General features: G+C 49.5%; 1 protein-coding gene across 3 annotated transcripts in view; it reads left to right on the plus strand.

The window, feature by feature from the left end:
- Positions 1–8,340, plus strand: part of TTBK1 (tau tubulin kinase 1) — a 102,691-nt gene extending 94,351 nt beyond the window's left edge. For all 3 annotated transcript variants that reach the window (XM_076334822.1, XM_076334823.1, XM_076334824.1), the window contains 2 exons: positions 1,551–3,145; positions 4,279–8,340. In XM_076334822.1, the coding sequence (XP_076190937.1) occupies positions 1,551–3,145; positions 4,279–4,705 (2,022 nt within the window). In that variant the 3' untranslated portion in view covers positions 4,706–8,340. The remainder of the gene's footprint in view (positions 1–1,550; positions 3,146–4,278) is intronic.
- The last annotated feature ends 14,260 nt before the right edge of the window (positions 8,341–22,600 follow it).

Below are 22,600 nucleotides of genomic sequence, written 5' to 3' on the forward strand. Positions count from 1 at the left end.
GCTAATACAGGGCCATCTTCAGGGCCAGGCTTCAGCTTTAATGAAAGAAGAGAAGCTTTGGACTCCAGAGGCATTGCCAAAACCAGCCTGTGTTTTAATTTATAAGATATAAAAAGAAATATTAAATGGCTAACAACTTATCACCATGCGTAACAGCTTGATGCTGCCCACCAATCTATTTGAAATGTCCCTGTTATACATGAGATCTTACATTTTTCAGGCATACTAATAGGGCAGTTGCTCTGCACGGAATAACATGCAGATTTTCAGCACAATTTGAAATTGTGTCATTGGACTGAAAAGCTATTGAGGGCTTTCCCCCCCCGTAGAGACAAAAAGATCTGTTCCCATAGCCAGGTGAATGTGCTAGCTGTTGGCAGCTCTGTAGCCTGCATAGTTAAATGGGTGCTTGTTTAGTCGTGTGCCCTATATACCCTCTGACGCTGTCAAATGCCGCTTGAAAACGCAGATGTTTGGAGCCCTTCTGTTCATGATTAGGACCTTTCAAGGGTAACATGTGATGCATTATTGACTGGTTGAGTTTATGGAAAGGCTTTAATTTTCCAGCCCTCTTAATAGAAGGGTGACCTAAATGGTTTTTTTAAAATCCATTTTGCGGAGTGGTGCTGCTGTGGTTTTCATTTACAACCAGTTGTTAATTAGGCCAAACTTCGATGGGCATTTCCTATTTATTTTCCCCTTTTTTGCTTGTTTGGTCAAGTGTGCGCATGTGTCTGTGAGCTGCTGCTTTTCTGTTAGTATTATTTGCAATCATTTCACAGCCTACTCCCAGCGCCTTACAGGCAGTCTCTCCGCCACAGACTGCCGCTCGAGAAACACTGCCTCCACCAACTCTCCTGTCCTCCCATTGCTTTTAACGGTTGGACACCCCAGAGTCTAATAACGATACCTTACACGTCAGCTTTCATTAATTACTTGCTGATCATTTTAGTGAAAGCAGAAGCCTGTAGAAGATAGGATTAGGAGTTGCTGGAGGGAGGTGGGAGTGGAAGGGAGGGATGAATAGCACAGGAGGGGAGTGCTACAAGGGTTATTGCCCCAGGGACAATGGAGGACGGTATTGGAAAAGTGATCAGGAAATTTATCTAGCCCAGAGGGGCCCCTTGAGCTCACTGTGGCCTGGGCATAAAAAAGAGTTGCTGAATGGTTCCAGTAAGGAAGGAGTGAACATGTAGATACATAAATACTGAAATAAATATATAAATACTGAAGAAGATTGGGAAACATGAAAAAATTCTGAGGAATTGCTTGCAAACAGCTCTTTTAGGTCCAGGTTAAAGACTGCTAACAAAGGAACTCCTCTGGCACATTTTTTTGCCTTCATTGATAAGTATCTGTGAATCTCTCCTTTCTAAGGTTTGTATGAATCGAATGATGGAGTGATCGCTGCTCAGGCATGTATTTTGGAAGCGTGATGGACTAGATGCTTTCCACTGACGCTTCGCACTGCTGTTGATCCTGATACCTTCTGTGTCAATGCTATGTCTGAATACTAACCCTTTTCCTTTGTCACATCTGTCTTCTTGCAGGCATATATGCTGAAGTCATTTGAAATGAATGGTCTGCCCAAGGCGGTGCCTTTAAGTTTGCCTTACCAAGACTTCAGAAAAGATGTGTCAGACTACTGGGAAAAGCCTAAAATATCCCAGCGGATAAAGAAAGTTGATTTCTCAAATGTTGTCTTGACTGCTCCTTGCAAACCTCTGGAACCTTATCTGGAAATGAATGGAAAAGAGGAAGAGGAAGACGACGAGGAAGAAGACGAGGAGGAGGAAGATGAGGAGGAGGAGGCGGAGGAGGAAGGGGATGAGATTGACATGCACAGTGGTTCCAGCAGCGACCTGACTCAAAAAAGCACAGAGCACAGCCAGGAGTGCGCACCATCCACACTCCTGGCTGATGACCAGAAGGGATCCAAGGGTCGAGCGTCCACTGCTGATGGGGACCTGGAGCTGGAGGAAGGCTCAAAAACACTAGTGCTGTTTTCACCAGGTGATCTGAAAAAGTCTCCGGTGACCACAGACTTGGCTCCAGAAGTTGATCTGGGCACTCTTGCTGCACTGACACCTCAGAGTGAGCGGCCACAGCCTATGGGTAGCCAACTGGATGTATCCGAGCCAGGGACCCTGTCCTCAGTCCTTAAATCTGAACCAAAGCCTCCCGTGGCAGTGGCTACAGCTTCCTCCCCCTTTACCAAAGTTGAGCGCACATTTGTTCATATTGCTGAAAAGACCCACTTAAATGTCATGTCTTCCAGCGGCCAGCTGATGAGGCATGAGGAATACTGCCCTCCGGGCCAGTTTGAGGAGGTCATTATCGAAGAAGAGCTGGAGGACAACCTGGCGCTGGTAGAGAATGGAAGCATACATTCGGGGCTAGAAGGGGCAGAAACGGAGAGCTGCGCACTTTCGGCTAATCACATTGAAACCACCTCAGAGACGGTGGGGGAGCAGCTGGCCCTTCCCAATGGCATCACAAAGCCTCCCGAGGACAAGCAGGAGGTCTCCAACAAAGTGGCACTCTCGCTGGATTTGGAAGAACCTGGCAAGATGGTTACAAGAGAGCCTGACCTTAAGAAGTCAGCATCGGTGGCAGAACACCTTAAGCGAGCAGAGACCCTCCTCGACACACCGCAGCAGGGCCCCAGGAGACCTCTGGGCTCCAGGTATAGAAGTCGGATACCCATTTTGTTCTCTGAGGAGGACACTGGCTCAGACCTTTCAACTTCACTCTCGGCCAAAGAGAGGCTTTATAAGAGGGCAAAGCAACCTGACTTGGCTCGCCTGGTGATGGAGAAGAGGCAAAACCGCCTTCTTCGTCTGACCTCAGGGGCCTCCTCCTCAGCGTCCTCCAGTGATGAGAGGCGGCGGGCCTCAGAAACCCTGTCGGCCACCGGTTCTGAGGAGGACACCCACGACTCTGACGACTCCATCCCAAGGAAGGCAGGGAAAGAGAAGGCTGCCCTCCTGGGGAAAGAAGAGAGACCCACAAGCACAAAGAGCAGAATTCCTCGGCCCATCACGCCAGTGAAAACACCGCTAGAGGCGGCGAAGTCTGAGAGCTCCATGGCCATCGCGATGGCAGTGCTATGTAGCTCCCCGCAGGATGCGGCTGTTGCCTACAGGTAAGACCAAAACGGTAAGCCATGCAAAATGTTGGACTTGTTAAGGAGGCGCAGCCAGGGCTTTGCTCACCTCCCACTGCTTTACCCTTCACTTGGCTTGAATGCGTGGTCCATCCCCGTTTCCTACAGTCATTTCAGCGCACCAGTGTGTGAAATTCCCACCTCTCTGTCTTCTTTGGCTCAGTCTGGCCAAAGGGCCAAGCCCCTCTTCACTTGCCCTGGCTTTGAGGCCTTCTTCCCTTCCACGAGCTCTTTCATTTGGTCTGATCCTGCTAATAGCAGATCCCTCTGGTGTTGAGCTCTCAGTTTTGCAGCGTGCTCGGCATGGCCGTGACTCTGCAGGGAGACCTGACCTGGCTATTGCGATTAGAGCTGCAAGGGCTGCAAGGTTGCCAGTTGTGATTGCCTCAGAAGATGGCCAGCATGCGAAGAGCTGGAGAGAGGGAGGTGCACACGCATGGGCTTTGGCAGTGACCTGGAACAGCGTGGGCCACCTCCATGTGGTCTGAATTCCCTACACATCCCTGTGCCTTGATTTTTTTTGGAGGTACCTGGCTCTCTATCAAATAAGCACAGAGATGTAAGTGGAGGTGGACCTTCTGAATTCACCACAGTTTGGCTTTTCTGCCTGGCCTTGGGGCTGGAGGTCCAGCCTAGGAGCAGAGCTGCTGCTGTGGCTCTGCACAGGTCCAGCAAATTCTGCTCTTTCAGAGGCGTGGGGTGAAAGGAGAGGATCCCTGTGGGGTGGTTTATCTTCCAGCACAGTTACCATCAGAGGCCAACTGGTGCAATCCAGCTCATGCCCATGTTCCCAGATTGTATCTCCTGCCTTAAACGAGGTTGCTGCATCCATGCTGCACATTAAGAGTCCCAGATATGTGCTATTGGCCAAACCATACCTGCGTATTATCCCAGAGGGTGCTGAAGGATCAGGGCAAACACTTACTAGTTGACAGCATCGAGAGTTACAGGATGGTGTTCAAACCAGTGCCCCATCTTGTTCACAGCATAGCTCCTGTCATCCTGGTGCTGGAGACTCCTTGTAATTTCCCAGCAACATTCATGAAACTTCCGGGAGCCCAGACCCCCTTGCAGAAATTCCCCTTCATCCTCCCTCTTCTCTTCCCCTGTAGGCTTCAGGCACAGAGACCAGCTGGAAGTGTCCCAAACGAGTGCCGAACAACGCAGATACAAAGTCGGCTTCCTCCTTCGCCGAGCTCCACTTCTCTTCCTCCACGGAGCAGCTCACGGAGGTCCAGCTGTGCATCCCCTCGGAGCCCTGTCCTTCCTTCAAGAAACCCCAGTGCTTCCCCCAGAAGCCAGCTGCCGCCTCGGAGGGAAAGTCCTTCTCCCTGCCGACAGCATAAGCCAGGGACTGCTCTTCAGCGAGTTCCTCCTTCCCCCCGACCTCAGCCCCCAGCTCAGGCCCTGGGGCCGACAGGAGATTCCCTGCCCTCTCCTGGTGTGGCCAAAAAACGACAAAGAGGAAAAACCCAGACTCAGAGTCCAGCAACCAAAGGAAAGCAGGTGTCCCTGGAAAGTAAGGCAGCTGCCAGATAATGATCTTCTTCTGTCAGCCCAACAGACTGGGTAACTTCTGCATATAGTATACACTTGAGATGCTGCAGCACAGCCTTCCATGCTGGACCCACGAGTGTATAGCAGTAGCTGTACTTCAATGCTTCACTCACTCTCACCCCACACCGTCGCGATCAGCTCCCACGGGCCTGAGAGCCTCTGAGCCACGGAGCCTTCTTCAAGGGAGACATCCAGCCCGCAGCTCATGCTTGCTAACGCACAGCACCAAGCAGCGACCCAGGCAGCCTGCCTAGTGCCTGACCCTCCTCCCTCCCCAGGCATTCCCCTCTCTCTGTTAGCAATACCAGTCGCCAACACCGACCCTGGCTTTGGAAAGAGGAGCAGAGGTGATGAGAGCAAGGCCTGCTGGAGAGGAAGGCTCCTGTCCTGCAGGCAGCTCCCTCCTCTCTCCTTGCTGGGAAAATGCCAGCCTTGGCCGCCACCATCTACCTGAGTGTTGGCCGCCTCCTGCCACCTGTGTTAGCAAGGGATTGTCACCAGCCCAAGAGGGATGGATGCGTCCTTGCGTGCTGAGATAAGAGCATGGGCAGGGTGGAGGGGGGGCTCTTCTCTCCTTTCCAGAGATGTCTCTGCAGGTGGGAATGGGAGACAGGCAGGTCTTGCTGGATGCTCCTACCTGCTCCAGTGTGTCCCACAGAGGAGGCCGTCTGGCATTGCTGCTCAGCGACGCTGCTGCTGTTTCAGCAGATGCCTGTGTGGTGGGTATTTAGATGGAAGTAGGGACGTATTGGCAGCTTGCTGGGAAACCAAGAGCGCTTGCTAATTGATGTAGAAGGGAGCACACTGCAGCCGCTTCTGTCTCAAGTACCAAACTGTGATCTGTTGAGACCGCATCTCCCAACATGGGTGGTTCCTCTCGACCTGAGTGTGCTTGGTGCCACAGATCCGTAGTCCACCAAACACAGCTCCATCCTGAAGACGTGAATAGTCACTGGATGCCTTTAGCTTAGGTGCCCCTTGCACCTAAATTCCTTGTGCTTTATTGTTACGCTCTTGGTGTTTGTGAATTTTGGCACTGTGGTTGAAAGTTCCCCTACACGGCAGGGTGGGAAATTACTATCCTGTAGTATACTCAAAAGCTGCTGCTTTGCAAGGAGAGGTTTGCTGGCACGCCGTGAGTACCTTGTGTATTTCTATCCGAGAGTACAGTGGGTTGAGTTGCGGAGGTCGGGTTTATGTTATTCTCTTTCTCGGTGCTCAGCTCTTCAACACGTTGCGTGAGAACTAACAATGTGATCGTAAAAGCAAGGGCTGTGCTCTTCAAGTAATATTATCAGAATAGAAGCTTAGCGCTCAGCTAGAACTAAATCAACCAACTTCTTAGCCCCCAGACTAATTAGGAAGGTTTGAAAATGAAAGCCAGGAGGACTGATACCTGTCTGAGCTTGATGAGATCTTGAAGTAGTCACAAAATTTTCCCTGCACCTCACAGGGGGAAACACTCCAGACCCAAATACTTTGGGCTTCACACCATTGTCGTGCCTAAAAGAGGCTTTGCATGAGGCAGAACAAAAATACAGCTGTTCTGTACACCCATCCCTGCAGCTGCAACTAGCTGCAAATATTTACTATTTGCAGACAACAAAGCCTGATAGAGGAATCTGGACAGTAGTAACCTTGATTCATTTGAACATAGATACAGTCAGTCACACTGATGGCCATCGAGTCCGAGGAATCCTGAAGTTGTTCACATCTACAGGAACTGTTCTGGAAGGGAGCATGGGAGCTGTGACGGGGTGGCTGGGAGAACAGGGTACTCCTCGGACATCTGAACAGGGAAATGTCTAGAAATAGGTGACGGGAATTACCTCTTTATCTGACAGTCTCAGTGTTGCTAATGCTAAGAATTTATTTCATCTAGCTCAAAGCGTTTGCTGTTTTCCATTGACGTTGTTCACCCTGGTAGAGTAAGAAGCACAGCTTCTAGTCTAAAAACATGCCCTCATCTTTGCAGAGAAGCATTGGGAACTCCAAGGTCAGGTTGTGGTTTGACGGACTGAGCTGATGTTGCCAACAAAAGCAGTGGTCCCTCCAAGTTCCAGCTGCACTGTCCTACCCCCTTACATGGGGGCAGCTGTTTGGTGAAGTGGCTGGAAATGCTGATCTAGCATGACACCAAGCGGTCTGGTTTGGTTTTCATCTGGTTCAGTTCATCAGTCTGGTTCAGCATTTGGTCCCACAGCAGAAGTGGGGGAAGGAGAGGACAGAGAGTGTGACCACTTCTTCTGGTGGCACTATAACTTCATGTGAGTTTGAAGTGTGAGTCAAACTACAACCTAAATATGCCCTACAAGTTTAGAAACTAGAAAACAGAATAAACCCAAACACAGATTCTTTCCAGAAATATAAACCGTAATGGCTCTCCTATTAATTTGTTGGGGTACTATTCATTTTAGAGTGCTCAGACAGTAAGACTTTGTCGTGAAGCCTTTACCAGATGCTCCATCCAGGTCTTAGATGCACATGCCAAAAACGACATTGAAAGAGCTTGGAAAGAGGGCTACAGGACTATTAACAAGGTTAGCAAACCTGACTAATCGTGGGAGGCCAACAAAGCACAATCAATGTATTAGTTCAAGAGAAAGTTTAAAGGGGAGTTTTCCGTGGTCCAGCTATACCCATGTCAGAAAGGAAGCTCCAGGGCAGAGATCTTCCATCTGCCACATGAAAGGAGGGAAGACAGAGTAGCCGAGAATGGCAGATGAAGAAATCGGGCAGGCTTTTAGTTGTGAAGCGACTGTCCAGTGAAATCTTTCACAGGAACATGGGGACTTTTTCTTATTGAAAGGTTTTCTGAGAAACCTAGCTGTTTTCTAAGAGGTCTTCCTACTATGACCCAACCACAAGTAGCAGGCAGGATGCTGGTGACACCAAGGTATCATCTCTCTTTGTGGCACAGTAGATTCCTGGTCCTGCCAGACACATGCCAAAGCTGTCACATGTTGGAGAGCCACCAGACAGGTCCCGCAGGTTTCAGAAAGCCAGTGGAAGAGTTCCAGCACAGAAAATAACAGCCGTTCCCAGTGTTGTTTGACAGGGCTGGGCTGAGGGTGCAGCTGGGTCCACAGAGATCTGGGACTGGCATGAGTTGTCTCTCCTTGTGGTTGTGCTACCAGCCTCCCTGCCCCAGCACAGCCCTGCTTCCCAGCTGTCCCTGGCAGGGAGGGGAGCAGGAGAGTGTGTCAACAGCGTGGTGCTCCCCCAGTCATTTTGGATGAGAGTGGGCTGCGCCATCAGGTGCGATGGCAGTGAAAGTTGTCTGACTGCAGCAATGCTTTCTCCCCAGAGAGCCTGCACAGGAGCTGACAGGCGCTGTCACTTCAAGGTTTCTAAGGGTTGTTCCTGCAAGGCCTGACTGTCCCCATGTATTCCACAGGTTTGGGTCTCTGGACCTGCTCCCCTCTCCAGTGGCAAGCGATGCTGTGATCTTGGCTGGATGTCACATTGCCTCTTTCATGCCTTCACTGAGGTTATTTTTACAGGAGCTTCAGTGCTGGGGTCTTCCAGTCAAGTGGATATCAAGGATTTGCTAACAAGAGGTGGTCCTCAGAGCTGCGTTTTGCTGGCAGAGCCGGTCACAGGGCACTGCCTGGCCTAGGCATGCTCGTGAGCTCCCTGTTAGCAGCCCGCATGCTGCAGGAGGTGATGTCTTGATCTTTCTTTCAGGTGTCAGCAGAGAGGCTCGGGAAAGCTCCTGCCATGCGGGTGCTGCTCTGGATCTCCTCCCTGGCTCTGATTTTCAAGCTTCAGTTGCTCAATGAGTGTGACCCCAGGGTACTCCCATCACTGGGGTGCTCAGCACACCCTGGTTGCAGAAGTTCCCATTCCTCTTGCGTGTCTCTCTGGAGGGATTTTCTGGCAGGCAGGTGGACCAGCAGTGATGCTCTCTGCTAGTGTTACTGTGAAAACAGCCCTGCAAAAGGGTCAACGACTAACTCCTCTGGGTCCTCTCATCCTTTCTTCTTCCTCTACCCTGCAGGGAGGCTGGAAGGGCACCTGCCATAGTTGGAGCAAACACGGGAGATCATGTTTGGGGGCAGGAGGGGATGAGGCCTGTGATGTTAGGGAGAAGTTAGGTGGTTGAGGGATGCCAGATGATCCAGTCTGGCATTGCAGGACATGGTGGGCTGTCACATCCCAGAAAGGCGGGAGAGGCAAGACCCTGCTGTTCTCTGCCATGAAACATGGTGTGCAAGCTCTGTCAAGCCTCAAGGACACACAGGGCTGCTCGAACACTGCTGTTGGTGTGTGGCTGCGTCCTTGCTTCACTGCAAAGAAGAGAAGATCGAAGAGAAGATCGAGCTTACCAGAGCAGAGGAAATGGCTAGGAAGAATAAAGAAAACTGGGGTCGGGGGAGGAGAAGTAGGCTTCCCAGCACTTTCCCATGTTTGTGGGAATTTCTGGGAACAGCCTGATACCACGTGGTTCCCCATCGGCGTCTTTGCTGCAGGGTCTGTCCTGGCCAGCTGCAGATGGTTGTGCCTATGTGTTTTGAGGAGACTCCTGGGACAGGTTGCCACCGTGCCTGTGTCTGTGCCTGCATGTGCATGGGTGGTAGGAACAGATAGGACTTGTTCAGGGGAGTATTGTGGGGTCCTGTGTGTGTTGGGAGCATAACTGTCTTTGGGACTGCCTGGTATCATGAGATAAAGCAAAAGCTCTGCTGAGAGTCTTTGGTGGGGTCTGCGAAGGTCCCACCTACTTTCTTATCTGCCAGCTGAGAAGATGGCACGCTGGCTGGTAGAAATGAGTCAATGGCTGCTGTCTGGCCAGGAGATGTTCGCAAAGAAACAGGGATACGGGGGGGATGTGCCAAGTGGTGAATCTGAAAGACAGTTCTCAGCGCTAAGCCAGCGTGACGACAGGTTGTATGAGCAGAGGGAGCAAAAGGACCGATGGCACCAGTCAGACTAATGCCGTGGAGGGCTTGAACACATGGATGGAGCTGCTTAACTGATTCATCCGGTTGGCAGCACAAACACTTCTGCCTGTCTTGGTGCAAAAGGTGTTTCCGTAGCAGACCTCTCTGAGTCAGTTGTGCTTGGAATCTGTGAGAGGCAGGAGACTTTGCTTGCCCTTTCTAAGTAAAGAATATTATAATATATATATTATTATAACAATATAATATAAGTAGTGCCCATTATATATAGTGGCTAAAGGTTGAAAAGGATCCTGCTACCTTGAAAGAAGTGCCCTGATGCTATGTGACTTCTGATGTGTGCAGGACTGACTGCTGTGCGCGGTGGACGTGGCTGGAGGAACAGGGTACCACTCTACCAAAGCGCATGTGAGCTGTGAGGCTCCACTCACCCGAGCATGAACCAGGGCCAAAACACCCCCGCTTGGATGGTTGGCAGCCGTCAGAGTTGTAATAACTGGTGGACTGCCACACATCCTTGTGTGGCATGGATCGGGGTCTGGAGAGCCCCTGCTCACATGGCTGCCCTTGACTGACACACGCATGGTTTGTTTGCTAGTGAAATGCTTCAATCCAAAGCAAGTTGTGTTGGGGCAAGAAAATCATTGGTGTTTCTCCTTTCCAACACAGAGGTATTTTCTCAGTGTAGACCTTCTGTAAGAAGATGGCTAAGTATCTATTGATAGCCTGACCAGCTCCAGTAGCAGCTCGATGGTCCCTTAGCACACTTCTTTCCTCTCTGTATAGTTTACTGACCCGTGGCATGATCCCACCACTATTCCATGTGCACAGACACTGATGCCCACCTAAGGCCTTGCCCCACACATCAATCAACTGCAGTTAAATTAACCTTGTGAACACAGTATAAGTCCCGTTCTGGACATGAGTTTGGTTTCAAATTAATTTCCTCTGGCTCAACTGAAATGTGCCCGTGCTTCAGCAGTGCTAGGCTGGTTTCACAAAGCACACGGGGACCACTTGGGAGTTTGCAACCACCTTTGATTCCATCTGTTTGCCAGCTACTCCAGCATCTGCACACGAGGGAGAGAGCTTGGGCTCCTGTTCAGGCCCTTTATTCTTGTGGTGCGTGCCTGTATCACTGATACCGGGTGGGTGCCCATAGGCTCCTGAGGTCCTCTGCAGATCCCTGAATGGTTGTTTTGCCTGTTGCTGCGCTCTGAGGGGCTGGAACCATTGCTGATAGTAACAGCAGAGCCGGCTGACATTAAGACAGGTTGGCAGCATCTCCATGAGCGTTGGGGTTTGTGTCTTTGTGAGGCCAGAAATAACCCTGGTTGCAGGCTGTGGTGAGCCATGATCCTGAGCACAGCCAGGATCCCATGAAATGACAGTGATGTGTACGCCATAACTCTCCTGTCCCCTCATTCCTAATATACCTCCTCTAGCAAATCTTGTCTTCAAAGTCACTGTGTACTCCCTGCAGGTCAGTCCCTCTCTGGCTAGGGGCTTGAAGCCCTCGAGGATTTCTGCAAAGCTTGAGGCAGACTTGGCTGCCAACCTACGCAGCAGGCCCTGCACCATGCAGGCTGGTGCTCCAGGTTATAAGGAAGAACATTATCCCTTTTATTTCTGGAGCTGCTAATGTCTGGAAAGCAGGTTTGAAGTATGCATTGATGCCTTCTATGCTAAAAGGAGGAAGGGAGCTACCACAGCAAATCCAGAGGTGGGTTCCTGGTAGGGACCAAGGTGAGAACTCCTCCTGCTCTTAGCTCCTAAACCAGAGGGGGCTGCAGGGGTGAGATCTCTGCTTTGGCGAGGGTACTGCTGGGCTGGTATCAGCATGGGTCTTGCCAGTACCTGCTCTGCCTGTGGCTTGCCTCGTATTGCTTCTGCCCTGAGCACAAGGAGGTCTGACACAGGGTCACTGGAGGAGGCAGGGGCTGACGTTTACTCAGCACTTGGGTAAATGGCTGCCGGGGTGCAAGGCAGAGGCTCTCAGACCATCACCTGCAGATGGTGTGATGAGCTCTGCAGGACGTGGGGGTTTAGGCAAGGAGTCCAGGCGTAACAGTGTGTGTGAAAACCAGTGTCAGCGACACTGCTGTGCTATGGGACCTGGGCTGCTGCTTCTCCAGACAGGAACTGCAGCTGGAAACGCAGATAATTTTGTATATCTCCTTTTAACACGATAGCATGTGACTCTACACTCAGACACTGTATCTGGCGCACCGATGTTGTTTTCCTTCGCCTCTGGCACAGTCTGACGCAGTCTTTTGGCCTGGAGACAGGACTTCTGCTCCTTGGTACTGCCTGCCTGGAAATGCGACTGGGTCCCAAGGCTAAATCTCTCTACATATCTTCTTTGCATTCTTTAGGAAAGCAGCTGGAGAATGTTTACACACTGCAAACAGAATGTATGACTCCAACCGAGGAACCACAATCCGGTTCAACTGCATGGCAAATTTCTTGGCCATAAAACCTGGCATGCATCACAGAGGCCCTGTCTGTGTACAGATCCACCTGGCATTTGTCATAACTTCAGATCACGTCTTAAAAAAAAATAAATGATGATGCCATTTCTTGTTCCTATCAGACACAGTTGTCATTAGATTTGTTATTAAAAGGGGATTCTTGATCATGCCATTAAAAGCCTGTCTACCTTTTCATTGGTGTCTTCTCCCATTTATTGGTGTTGCCACATGTGAAGCGGAAGCATCACCTGAATTGCTGGCAAGGGACCTTGGCTACGATTGTGCTTGGGTTTCATTCCAGTTGTGTGGCAGCTGCGGCCCCTGTTCCTTCTCTGAAGCCTCCTGCGGAGCTGTGCCCCAGGTTGCCATGAAATCTCCCCACAAGGTACATTATTTTTTCCTGCATCATGACAACTCAGTTGGCTGCGACCAACCCCAAAACACATGGTGGCCAGGACCAGGAGCATTCCCTTGTTTCAATATGAGCATCAATGATGTAGCTCCTGCCTTGTGCATGTAAACAGGTATGCAAAAGCTCAGAGCTGTCTGTTTTGCTGGTAGCCTTTCCTTATGCCACAGAGTAATGCTGGCTCTCTCTTCTCTTGTGGCTTGTGATTCACACAAGCAGGCGAGGTCAGAGGAACAGCTTGGAAGGATGCACCAGAGCGGGGCTGTTAGTAGTCATGCAAGCATTTCTGCACCATAGACGTGTTCCTTCATCATGAATCTTGTTCACAACCTCACTAGAGGCAGCAGGCTCAGCTATCCACTTCCAAACCAGCATCTGTCAGAGAGCAAAGCCTGCTTTTTTAACAAAAAAAGAGATGCTTTTAGTGTAGAAGCCTAGATGCCACAGCTAAGTAACATTTGTGCAGTTGTTTGCAGGACCCATGCCTGGCTGGTCCATGCAGTCCATCTGGGACCTGCCTGGGGGATCTACACTGAACTCCAGAGCTGGCCAGGACCAGTGTTTTACATGACTGGACTCTTGCTCTTCTGTTTTATATGGTCTTCCCAATTTGAGCACCACTGGGATCATTACAATATTTCACTGGCCCTGGCTGTACTCTGTGCTGAGACCAGGCAGCTGGGGCTGCAGTTGGACCTGCACATTAATATGCTGGAAGTGGAGCAGAAGCAAACCAGTAACTTGGCACAGTTTGACTTTTAATACTCTCTGACAGTCCGGAGGACAGCTCCTACAACAGTCGGTTCACCATGTGCAAGTTGCCTGGTGGCTATCGTGGGCAGACCACAGCCAGGTATGTGTAGTACAGTTTCTTCCCTAGGTTTGGGAAGGGGTGGTGGAAGAGGGATTAGCTATGAAGGATCATTTTCATCGATTAGTAAGTTTATACCCCTTCGCCACCTTCACTTGGGCACCTTTACTGAGCACGCCGCAGGCAGGATTGAACACAGCTTACAAGCAGACAGCCATCCTTTATGGCCTGACGCAGGTAGTACAGGGCTCAAACACGTTACTTGGCTAAACGTGCATAAACTCACGGCCACCTTGCAGGCACACAGCAGACGTCTGTCTGCTGGCAAGTGGGTGTCAGCTTCCGCGGCTCCCTGAGACAGGCTCATTCTCCTGTTGCTCAGTTGCCATCTCAGTTTCTCTGCTGCTTTTTTTGAGGGTTTTGTCTGTGAGTCCATGTGCTGCTCCATGTCACTATCTCAAAAATTTTACTTTTGCTTGTGTTTTTAGTTTTCCTCTCTGGCATTGCTTTAGCTCACGGACTCTGACAACGGTCTTTCCCACAACCTAGAGATATTCTCATTAAACTCAAACCAGGGCTTGGCATCAAATCTGGTGCTTAGCTCCCAGAAGCCTGAACCCTGGGCTGAGGGTTTTGAGTTGAGCTCAGCAAAAATAAGAGCTAAGACACCAGTAAACACAAAGGCATTTATGCGTCCTGTCCCCATGGAATGGGACATGAACCTAGCTTGGCGCTACAAACAGCTTTTGAGTTTCCTTTGAGCTACCTTGTGTCTGATTCAGATCACCTTGTGCGTAGCTATGGCCGTATTTCTATGCATGTGACTCTGTTAATGTGATCAACACTACCATATTTCACATGTAGCTTCAAAGACTGGATTTCTCTGCTCAGCTGTGTAAAGCTCCCTTTCTTGTCTTACCAAAGGACATGCATTTACAGCTAACCGGACCGGAGTTTCAGAGGGATAGAAATCAAGGGATGGCAGACAGGATGGGAGAGGACACATCCTGGCAATGTCCAAATAATGACCATGTGGCCATTATCCAAGGATTTGGGAAGAAGAAGTAGTAGTAAGAAAGACAAACGCTTGGGAGGTTTTCACAAATCCTGCTGGTAAGGTAGGGCCCAAATATTCTTGGATGTAACAGCTGGTAGCTGTGATAGCATGGAGGCGATCGCTTCCTGCAGGAAGAGGCATTGCTATTTCACGTGCTAGATTTAGACCAGTTGTAGTGATTCTGTTCTGAGCGTTTTACATTTCAGACTATATGTCAAAAGACAGATTTTAATTCTGAGAACTCACTGTATTGGTGAGTTCGATGGGATTTAGAGCTGAAGAACATGAACACAGAATCACGTTTAGTAGAGGAACAAAAACTATCAGGAGTTCATATTTGGAGGGAAGAGAGAAATCACCCCAGGAAGAGCTCCCTAGACAATTATCTTTGAACATGACACAAAGGACTTGCAGTGGATCTCTTGGTGCCTTTTCCCTCAGGTGAGCATGCCAACATGAAAAAGACTTTGCACCTCTACAACAACATCATTGCACCTCGAAAAGAAAGTAAAAGAAAGAAACTGAGAGCTGCTAGATAAGGAAGCATAACGAAGGGTTTATAAATAGCTTCCCATCCAGCTCACTGTGTGGTGAGGTCTTTCTTTTCATGCTCGCTCTCACCAGTGTTTTCAAAGGGTTCCCTGGCTTGCAGCCAACTATCTACAGCACACCCAAGTACACCCAAGTCCTGTGAAAATGTCTCTTGGATCCAGGAGCATGGCTGGTGTCTGCTCACTGACCTCTGGTGATGCTTCGGGCTCCAGCTGACGGGGCCTCTCCCTCCCTGCCCACGCACCAGCACAGGTCATCCCCAGGCAGGCTCAGCTGCTCTTACGAACGATGTTCCCAGGAAACTCTCTCCCCATAGAGTCCCACTTGGCCGTCCCCAAGGCATAAGGAGTGAGAATGAGGCTGACAGCAAGTGTCTTGGCAGTTGCACCATGATTCCCGTTTCATTAACATGTATCATAAAAGACATGGTAAATGCAATCCAATTAATAAAGCAGATTTGCTCACTGCTACAAAAAGTGAGCAAAGCAAGTCCATCAGCCACTGATACGGATTGCAGAGATCAAGTGGTGCAAAAATAAAGCAAGCAGACTCAAAAGAAGAATTGGGTTTTGCAGAGAACAAATAGTAAAATGATATTCAGCTCCATGAATAAATAAACAAACACAACAAAAAAAAAGGCCCAGGCAGGAATAAGTCTGGCCACTAGCTAGTGAAGACGGTTAGGTATTAAAAATAACCTAAATGTGGCTCAAACCACTGGTTAAAATATTGTTTACAATTGAGGCATTAGTGCTCCCAGGCAGCAGGAGGAGATGAGGAAAACACGAAATTCACATTCACTTTGTCCTAATTTCATGACTGTGGTTGGGACTGAAATACCTATTTGAAACATTTGAGTATACGGTAAAATACCTCAACTAGCATCATCATGGTCTAACACACCAAATAAGCGCTTTGTCTGATATTCCAGATGACAAAAAACGTACAGGGTAAGAACACCATTTGTACCAGTCAGTGTGATTTTCTGGAAGTTGGCTTTGTTAGGAAAATATGGTGGCTTCTTTTTTTTACATTGCATAGCTAACCATATACAGCATTTGACTAAACATCCCAAAACACACTATTTCCACATTTATACACTGAGCTGCACAGTTCACAGGTGAGAGCTGCCAACCCCCTTGAGTCCCAGGACACAGCTAAGCCAAGCTGGGATAAAGTAGCCCGCGGTAATCCAATTAAGGAGCAATGAGGAGCAGCAGAAAGCTTAATCTCCTTTGAGTACACCAATCTGACAGGAGAACACCGTAAGCTCCTCTCAGCTTTAACTCCTCTCAGTGAAAAATTGGTGAGAGTGAAAAAAAGAATAAAAAAATCAGTGCTCGCTTGGAAAGATGTTCCTATTTTATTCTTTCTCCTATAGCCAAAAGAAAACACAGTTGACTCTAGTGCAGAATCTAAATCCATAGTAAGAAACACTGGGATCTAAGAAGCTCCTTAAAGTCCGTTTCAGGAACAGGCAGATGAAAATTAAAGCTGAGCAGCATCAACTGGAAAATTGAGAAATATTTCAGAACCGCATGGACCGGCTGCCAGCAGGAGGTGTTGCCGGAGGGGCTTCATCACCCACCCCTAGATGGTGAAATGAGAGGTCCTCTGGAAGGTGTGTTTGTCAGATGCAAGGTGCCGGGTACAGCATTGGCTGAGGCACTCTGCCTTTGTCAGGTGAGAAAGCAGGTGGAGAAAGAAACTAAAACAGGCTGCTCTTACTGGAACAGTTTCAGGAAATATGAAAAGACAGGTTTGTAGGAGGAGGCAATATCTTTTCTTGGACCAGCTGATATAGCTGGAAAAAGCAAAGAGGCTTTTGGGCACAGAGATCTTTCTTCTGCAGACCTGACACAGCCACCCTGAGATATTTCAAGACAAGACAAGCCCCAGTGTGGACAAGGCAAGCTACAGAAGTGCCTCAGCACTGTAGGGGAACCCTGCACTGCAAGGAAACGCAGCTCCCGCTCATTATTCCTGGCCTTGCAAGGAAACGTTTTATCCTTTAATGTCAGAGGGTAGACTCTCAAAGCGGGGCTCTGGAGTCAGTTAGACCCAAGGACCACTGACGTGAGAAAGGGTCCTTCAAGCCTGTAGCTTCAAGGAAGCTGCTAAAATGTGTCTGGTTGCAGAGAGCACCTAGAGACCAACAGACACTTACAGCATCTACACAGGTTTCATTACTTACAAATGACCAAGAAAATAGTCAAAGAACTTAAAATAGACAAAGAAAATAATGCAATTGAGTCCAGCTGTTTAAATTCACTAATTCATATTTAGAACACAATAAGGTAAAGCCTCAGATTTAAAACAACAGGCTAAACTAATCCAAAACCTTCGGGTATAATGTTCATAGGCTCATAGGATAATTCAGGCTGGAAGAGACCTCAGGAGGTCTCTAGTCCAAGCCCTGCTCAGAGCAGGGTCAGCCCTGGGGTCCCACCAGGTTGCTCAGTAGACTGGGGGGAGGCTGCACGTGTGACTCCCAGCCTCTGAGGCTGGGGTGGAGGTGCAGAGCACAACAGCGGCCAAGGAGTTCATCCTACACTGAAATCAAACCAACAAAGCCACCCTCCCAGGGCCTGTCCCACAGCTGCCCATGGGGGATGCTGCCTGAAATGGAGCCATCACTGCAGACCCAGATGTGGCATCACCACGAGTCCTGTAAATGCATGGACCGACAAGGTCCAGGCAAGTTTGTCTGTGGTGTCAAAAGGCCACCAAGCTCTAATTTCAGCAACAAATGGCAAAAAAAAAAAAAGCCCAGCTGCATGAGGTGCAGACCAAAGCAACAACTCACCACTCAGGTAAGGCTGATGATAGGAAGGAGTCCAGCAAAGAGCTGCCGTTGGTGACCATGCCTGCGATGGATGGGCTGGGCATGGTGCAGGCAGCTCACAGTCTTCCCTGCTCAGCCACTGCCTCTGCAACACCAGCGACTGCTTAAGGGGGATGTCTTGTGAGCAGGACACTGAGCTGGTGAGGGCAGGAAGAACATCTTGAAACAGCCAACACTGCCAAGGAAGGGCCACACGGTGGCTTGCACGGAAGAGCTCCCTACAGCCACATTCTCTGACATACTCTCAATGCCACATGCAGGACAGATGGACAGGCTGATCGACAGGGGGTGCAAAGTTTTAATGCATGGCTCAGAAGATGCGGTGCGAAAAGAGATGAATTAAGGAACTTCAGAAACTTGTGTACTGGGATGAACCGATATAAAGACATGAACTGCATGTGAGTCATTGCATACATGCCATTACCCTCAGCAATTACATACATGACAATACAACCTGTCTGCAGGCATATAAAATTACCTAAAAATAAAATTATGTTGTAATTTTAACCCAAAGCATAGATGTAAATTGAAAGCTGTCAATAAGCATCCAGTTTGGGACAATGCATCTGCTAGGAGGAGTCACAAAAACTGCATCCTCAAACAAGGAATAGGTTGGAGGCAAGAAGACCATCTGGAAAGCAATACTAGATAAATGCCCTGTTCCTACACTCTTTCCCAGGCTTCTCGCTAGTGTTGGAGATGGAGCATTGGGTGAGTTTATTATTGATTCATGGCGTCGAAGCCTGAGTCAGTTCCTGTATTGCTGAAACTGCAAAGTGCAGAGGATCCTTACTCAAACACAGGGCAGAAAAATCAAAACTGAAGTCTTGGTCACCAGAGATAGGAGCTAGGGGATGCTTAGGTTTAAATGAGAAAGTTGGTGGAAGGAAGGTAATTAGTGGAGGAAGGTGATCAGTGCAGGAAGGCGGAGCAGTTCCAATTCTGGAGGTCTGGTACTCTGCAGCTTTTCTTTACTCCTTTTGGGGAGGAACCCGTTGGGAATGGCCTGAGAGGGGGAGGGAGGGCAGGATGGAGCATGGAGCTGCTGGGACATGATGAGCACACAGCCACATGGGCAGAGAAACACTGGCAGGGCAAGTGTTAGACCTCGTTTCACCCACTCAGTAATAGCCTACAAATCACTCTCAGCATCCAGTCTCCCCGTCTCCTCTTTCAGTGGAAGAAAGTGTGTGACTGTGCATACTTTCACTCCCACACCTTTACTGTCTGCACAGGCTTTCCAAAAATAGTGTTCCAGCCAGCGCTAAAGCCCGCTCCAAGCTCCCCAGACAGCATTACATTACTTTTTGATGACTTCGTTTAAGATACAGCATGTCAGGGCCTCAGGGGCACTAATGGGTGTTAACTGCCCTGCACCTGCCACCCATGCACCTTCTGCTTATGGCCCAGGACCTCATTTAAGTTCAGGCCTGGGTCTCCCATCCCTGTCTGAGCTGCGTTAGATGTGTCCCTGTCTCCTGCCCTGGCTGCTGCATGCACCTTAGACCTGCCTTGTAGCTTTGTCTCCAGCCCCTTCTCCTACTCCAGACCAGGCTCCCTGGAGGGACCCTGGTCCCTGTTCATCCCCCTCGCTGTGTCTGGGGCCATGCTGAGACCCTGTGGGACTGTGCCCTGTTGGGGAGGGCATGGCCAGCACTGGAGTCCCCCCCCCCAGCTCCTGGCTCATCTCCTGCTCATGCTGCTCCCCGAACCAGTGGATGTGTGTCTTGAGCTCCCTGGCAACGTTTTACTTCACACAGGATTATCCTCTGCAAGTGACAGTGACTTAATCAGATGGTATCTCACCGCCAAAAACATTTGATCCTGCCTGGACTTCCCATTCCTGCTGTGTGTTTCTTTCCCTGGCTGAAGGAATAGTTTGGGTTTGCCCTTCCCTCAGTAAAACACAGCCTAATAATTTGGGCTGAATCTCTGCCCTGCTGCAGTTTCCCAACGGCACTGGTGAGATGAAAATGTAAAGAAAATAGTTCCATAAGATTACCATAGGAAGGGGCACAAGACAGGTCTGCGGGGTCTGGCTAGGGAGCAGACAGGATGTGAGCGCTGGCTGTGGACCCATGATCATATGTGGCAGAAGACGTGGAAGTGGCTCACGTCGTTTCACGTTAAAGCAGGATCAATGTTCATATTTCTGACAGGCAAGAAGAGAACCTTTGGCCAGAACCACTTTACTTACAAAACAGTTGTCATTTGTTTGTGTAACTGAGTAAAATGGCTGCACACAAGACGACTGCAAGTAATGGAAAGTATAGGAGTCTTGTTAATGTGGCATCAAGTCAGAATGGCATAAAGTCACTTTCTTCTAACACCAAACAAAGATCTTCAGGAGCCCCAGGACCTCTTTGTTGGCTGCTCCTCCACTTTCTCCAGCTGAGCTACAAAATCTGGTGTGCACACGTCCTGCCAAGAAGCATCTGGACATACCGCTGCAGTATGGTGCACCTTAGATTGATTGATACTGCAGGCATCCTCAGCTGACTTTGGCCAACTTTGTAGGACCTCGCTGTCCAGTTTTTGCAAATAATAGAAAAAATGGAGACTCCCTGTGCGTGGCGCATCTCCCTCCTGCAGGCATCTCAGCCTGTGATCAGCTGCAGTTAGATGGGGACACCTCTGCTCTCTGAGAGCAAGGTTAGGGTAGCTTATTGGCTCTGATGGACTCGTATTTTCATGGCAGTCAGGCATAACTCAGAAGGGAGGGAGGATTTCAGGATCTGCAGCTTTCCCATAGGAGAAAAATACCATTTAAGCACCAACCTGCAACAACCGATCAGATCTCCAGCTACTCTGCAGCTGTTGAGATACCCTTGGGGTGGCTCTAACTGCTAAAGGAGCGAATCAACTCCCTTGCTACTTTCACCATCCAGTCTATTACAGCTCCACACGAGGCGTTACGAAATTACTGCTGGAAACAGAAAAGCCGCACGTTAGTGACGGAGTCATTTAATAATCTTCCCTCTCAACAAGTAGTTGGCATGCCGACAAGGAGAAGAAAGAAAGATTGCAGAAGAAAATTATACACATGTGAAGTAAAAAGTAAACTCTTCTTCACAGTTTTATACGTGAAAGCAGCAGCAGAGTCTGCCTGCTGTCACCGCTGCCGGGCAAGTCCAAGCCGTTTGAGTCAGGTCCTGGGTCTAATTAACCAAGTGGTAGGGCATAGTCAGTCACAGCGTTTGCACACATGGTGGTCATTAACTAAATCTGGTGACTGGTTAAGTGAACACATTTGGGTTAGAGAAATACAGCAATCAACTGATGTACATTTTAAGCAAATGCAGTATGAACAGCAGAGCCCCAGGAGTTGCAGAGCAATGACCTGTAACCTCATTTCTGATGGGGAGGCTGGAGCTGCTCTGCAGTTTAAATATGCAACAGCACATCAATGAGAGTTTCTGTTCCTTGCTCTTAGAAGACCAGTGGTGAAAAAAAACAATTTGTCCTTTAGTTCAACTTCAGCTTAAACTGCAACCCTGGAGGCACAGCATTGTCAGATGTCCCTGCTTCACTCTTGTATGCTTCCTTCATGCTCATCCCAGGATAAGCACTGAAATGGTTCGTAGCAAAGACTGGGGCAGCGCATTAGTTAAACATGGGTGACCAGGAATGCTGCTGAAAAGAGCAAAGATCTCCTAAGGCCACAGCATGGCATCCTTTGCCTTGTAAGCATGAGCCCATGGTGTTATCCTGCTCAGTGTGCTTTGCGCCCTTGCAGCATTTAGTAGCTGGGCGACACTCCGTCTGGGCATTCAGCCACAGCAGGAGGCCCTATGAAAAGCTTTTTCGGACCTCCTCATCTCAACCTGCTGCTCTACAGCCCTTTCTCGCTAGCCCTCTGCTGCAGGGAGTGGGGCAGGCAGTCACCGGCTGAGGCAGTGCAGACAGGCAGCTCTCGGCAGCACCTGGCAGCAGGCAGGACTTGCACTTTATCTGTGCCCAGCCCCTTGATGTGCTTGCATCCCAACACCAAACATCACCGCTCTCTAGGTGGATGGCCAAACTACAGCTGCTTTAAAGCAGAGCATGTCCCAGGACAACAGCTTGGAGAAAGGTTTGGGATGATACATCAGCATCCACAAACGCTCAAGATTGCAGGGTTGGTGGAGGAGGGAGGACGCAGACGGCGAGGAGAGAGGTACAGAGTGTGAAGATACAGCAGGAGATAACCTATAGCAAGCTGTCAGTAACTGTGCTACTTCACGTGCACCCTGCAAAGGGGTTGTAGCCTTTGAACGGGCAACGGGGTGCTGCCCCTGCTTGCTGCATGATGCATTGCTCCCTGAACCTGTCAGGATGCGACCATCTGGGATGCATTATGCCCAGGGGCTGCCCCATAGGTCCAGCCTGTCCAGAGCACCCGCTGCGAGAGAAGCATGCCCATGTCTTGTACCCAGACATGGCGAGGGTGTTAAGGGACTTGCAGGAAAGGGTCCTGCAGGCTCTCCAGACGGAGTCAGGGTAGAGCCCCTTCTCCCACTGCTTCCAGTTTAACTGCCCTAATCTCACCCCTTTTTCTAAGCTTAGTCAGTTGTGGGGCAGGGAGTTGTGTCTATCTTGTCTTGAAGTGCCAGTCATCCTCCAGCCAGGTCTCTGCCAGCCATGGAAGAGGTTGTACACCTCTTGGCAATTTTGGCAGGCCTGTGGTACCTGGAGCTGCTACTTCTGCTGCATTTTTTTGTTCCTGGTTCATGGGCTAGGGACTCTTCTTTGAACCGTGTTGGTTGAGTGAACCAAGCTGTGCCAGCTCTGATGCCCCATCTCCCTAGTTGCTGCATTTTCCAGGCACTGTTTCTATAACTCTTCCAAAAAT

This window comes from Aptenodytes patagonicus, chromosome 3 (genome assembly GCF_965638725.1).
Source record: "Aptenodytes patagonicus chromosome 3, bAptPat1.pri.cur, whole genome shotgun sequence".
Lineage (NCBI taxonomy): Eukaryota > Metazoa > Chordata > Aves > Sphenisciformes > Spheniscidae > Aptenodytes > Aptenodytes patagonicus.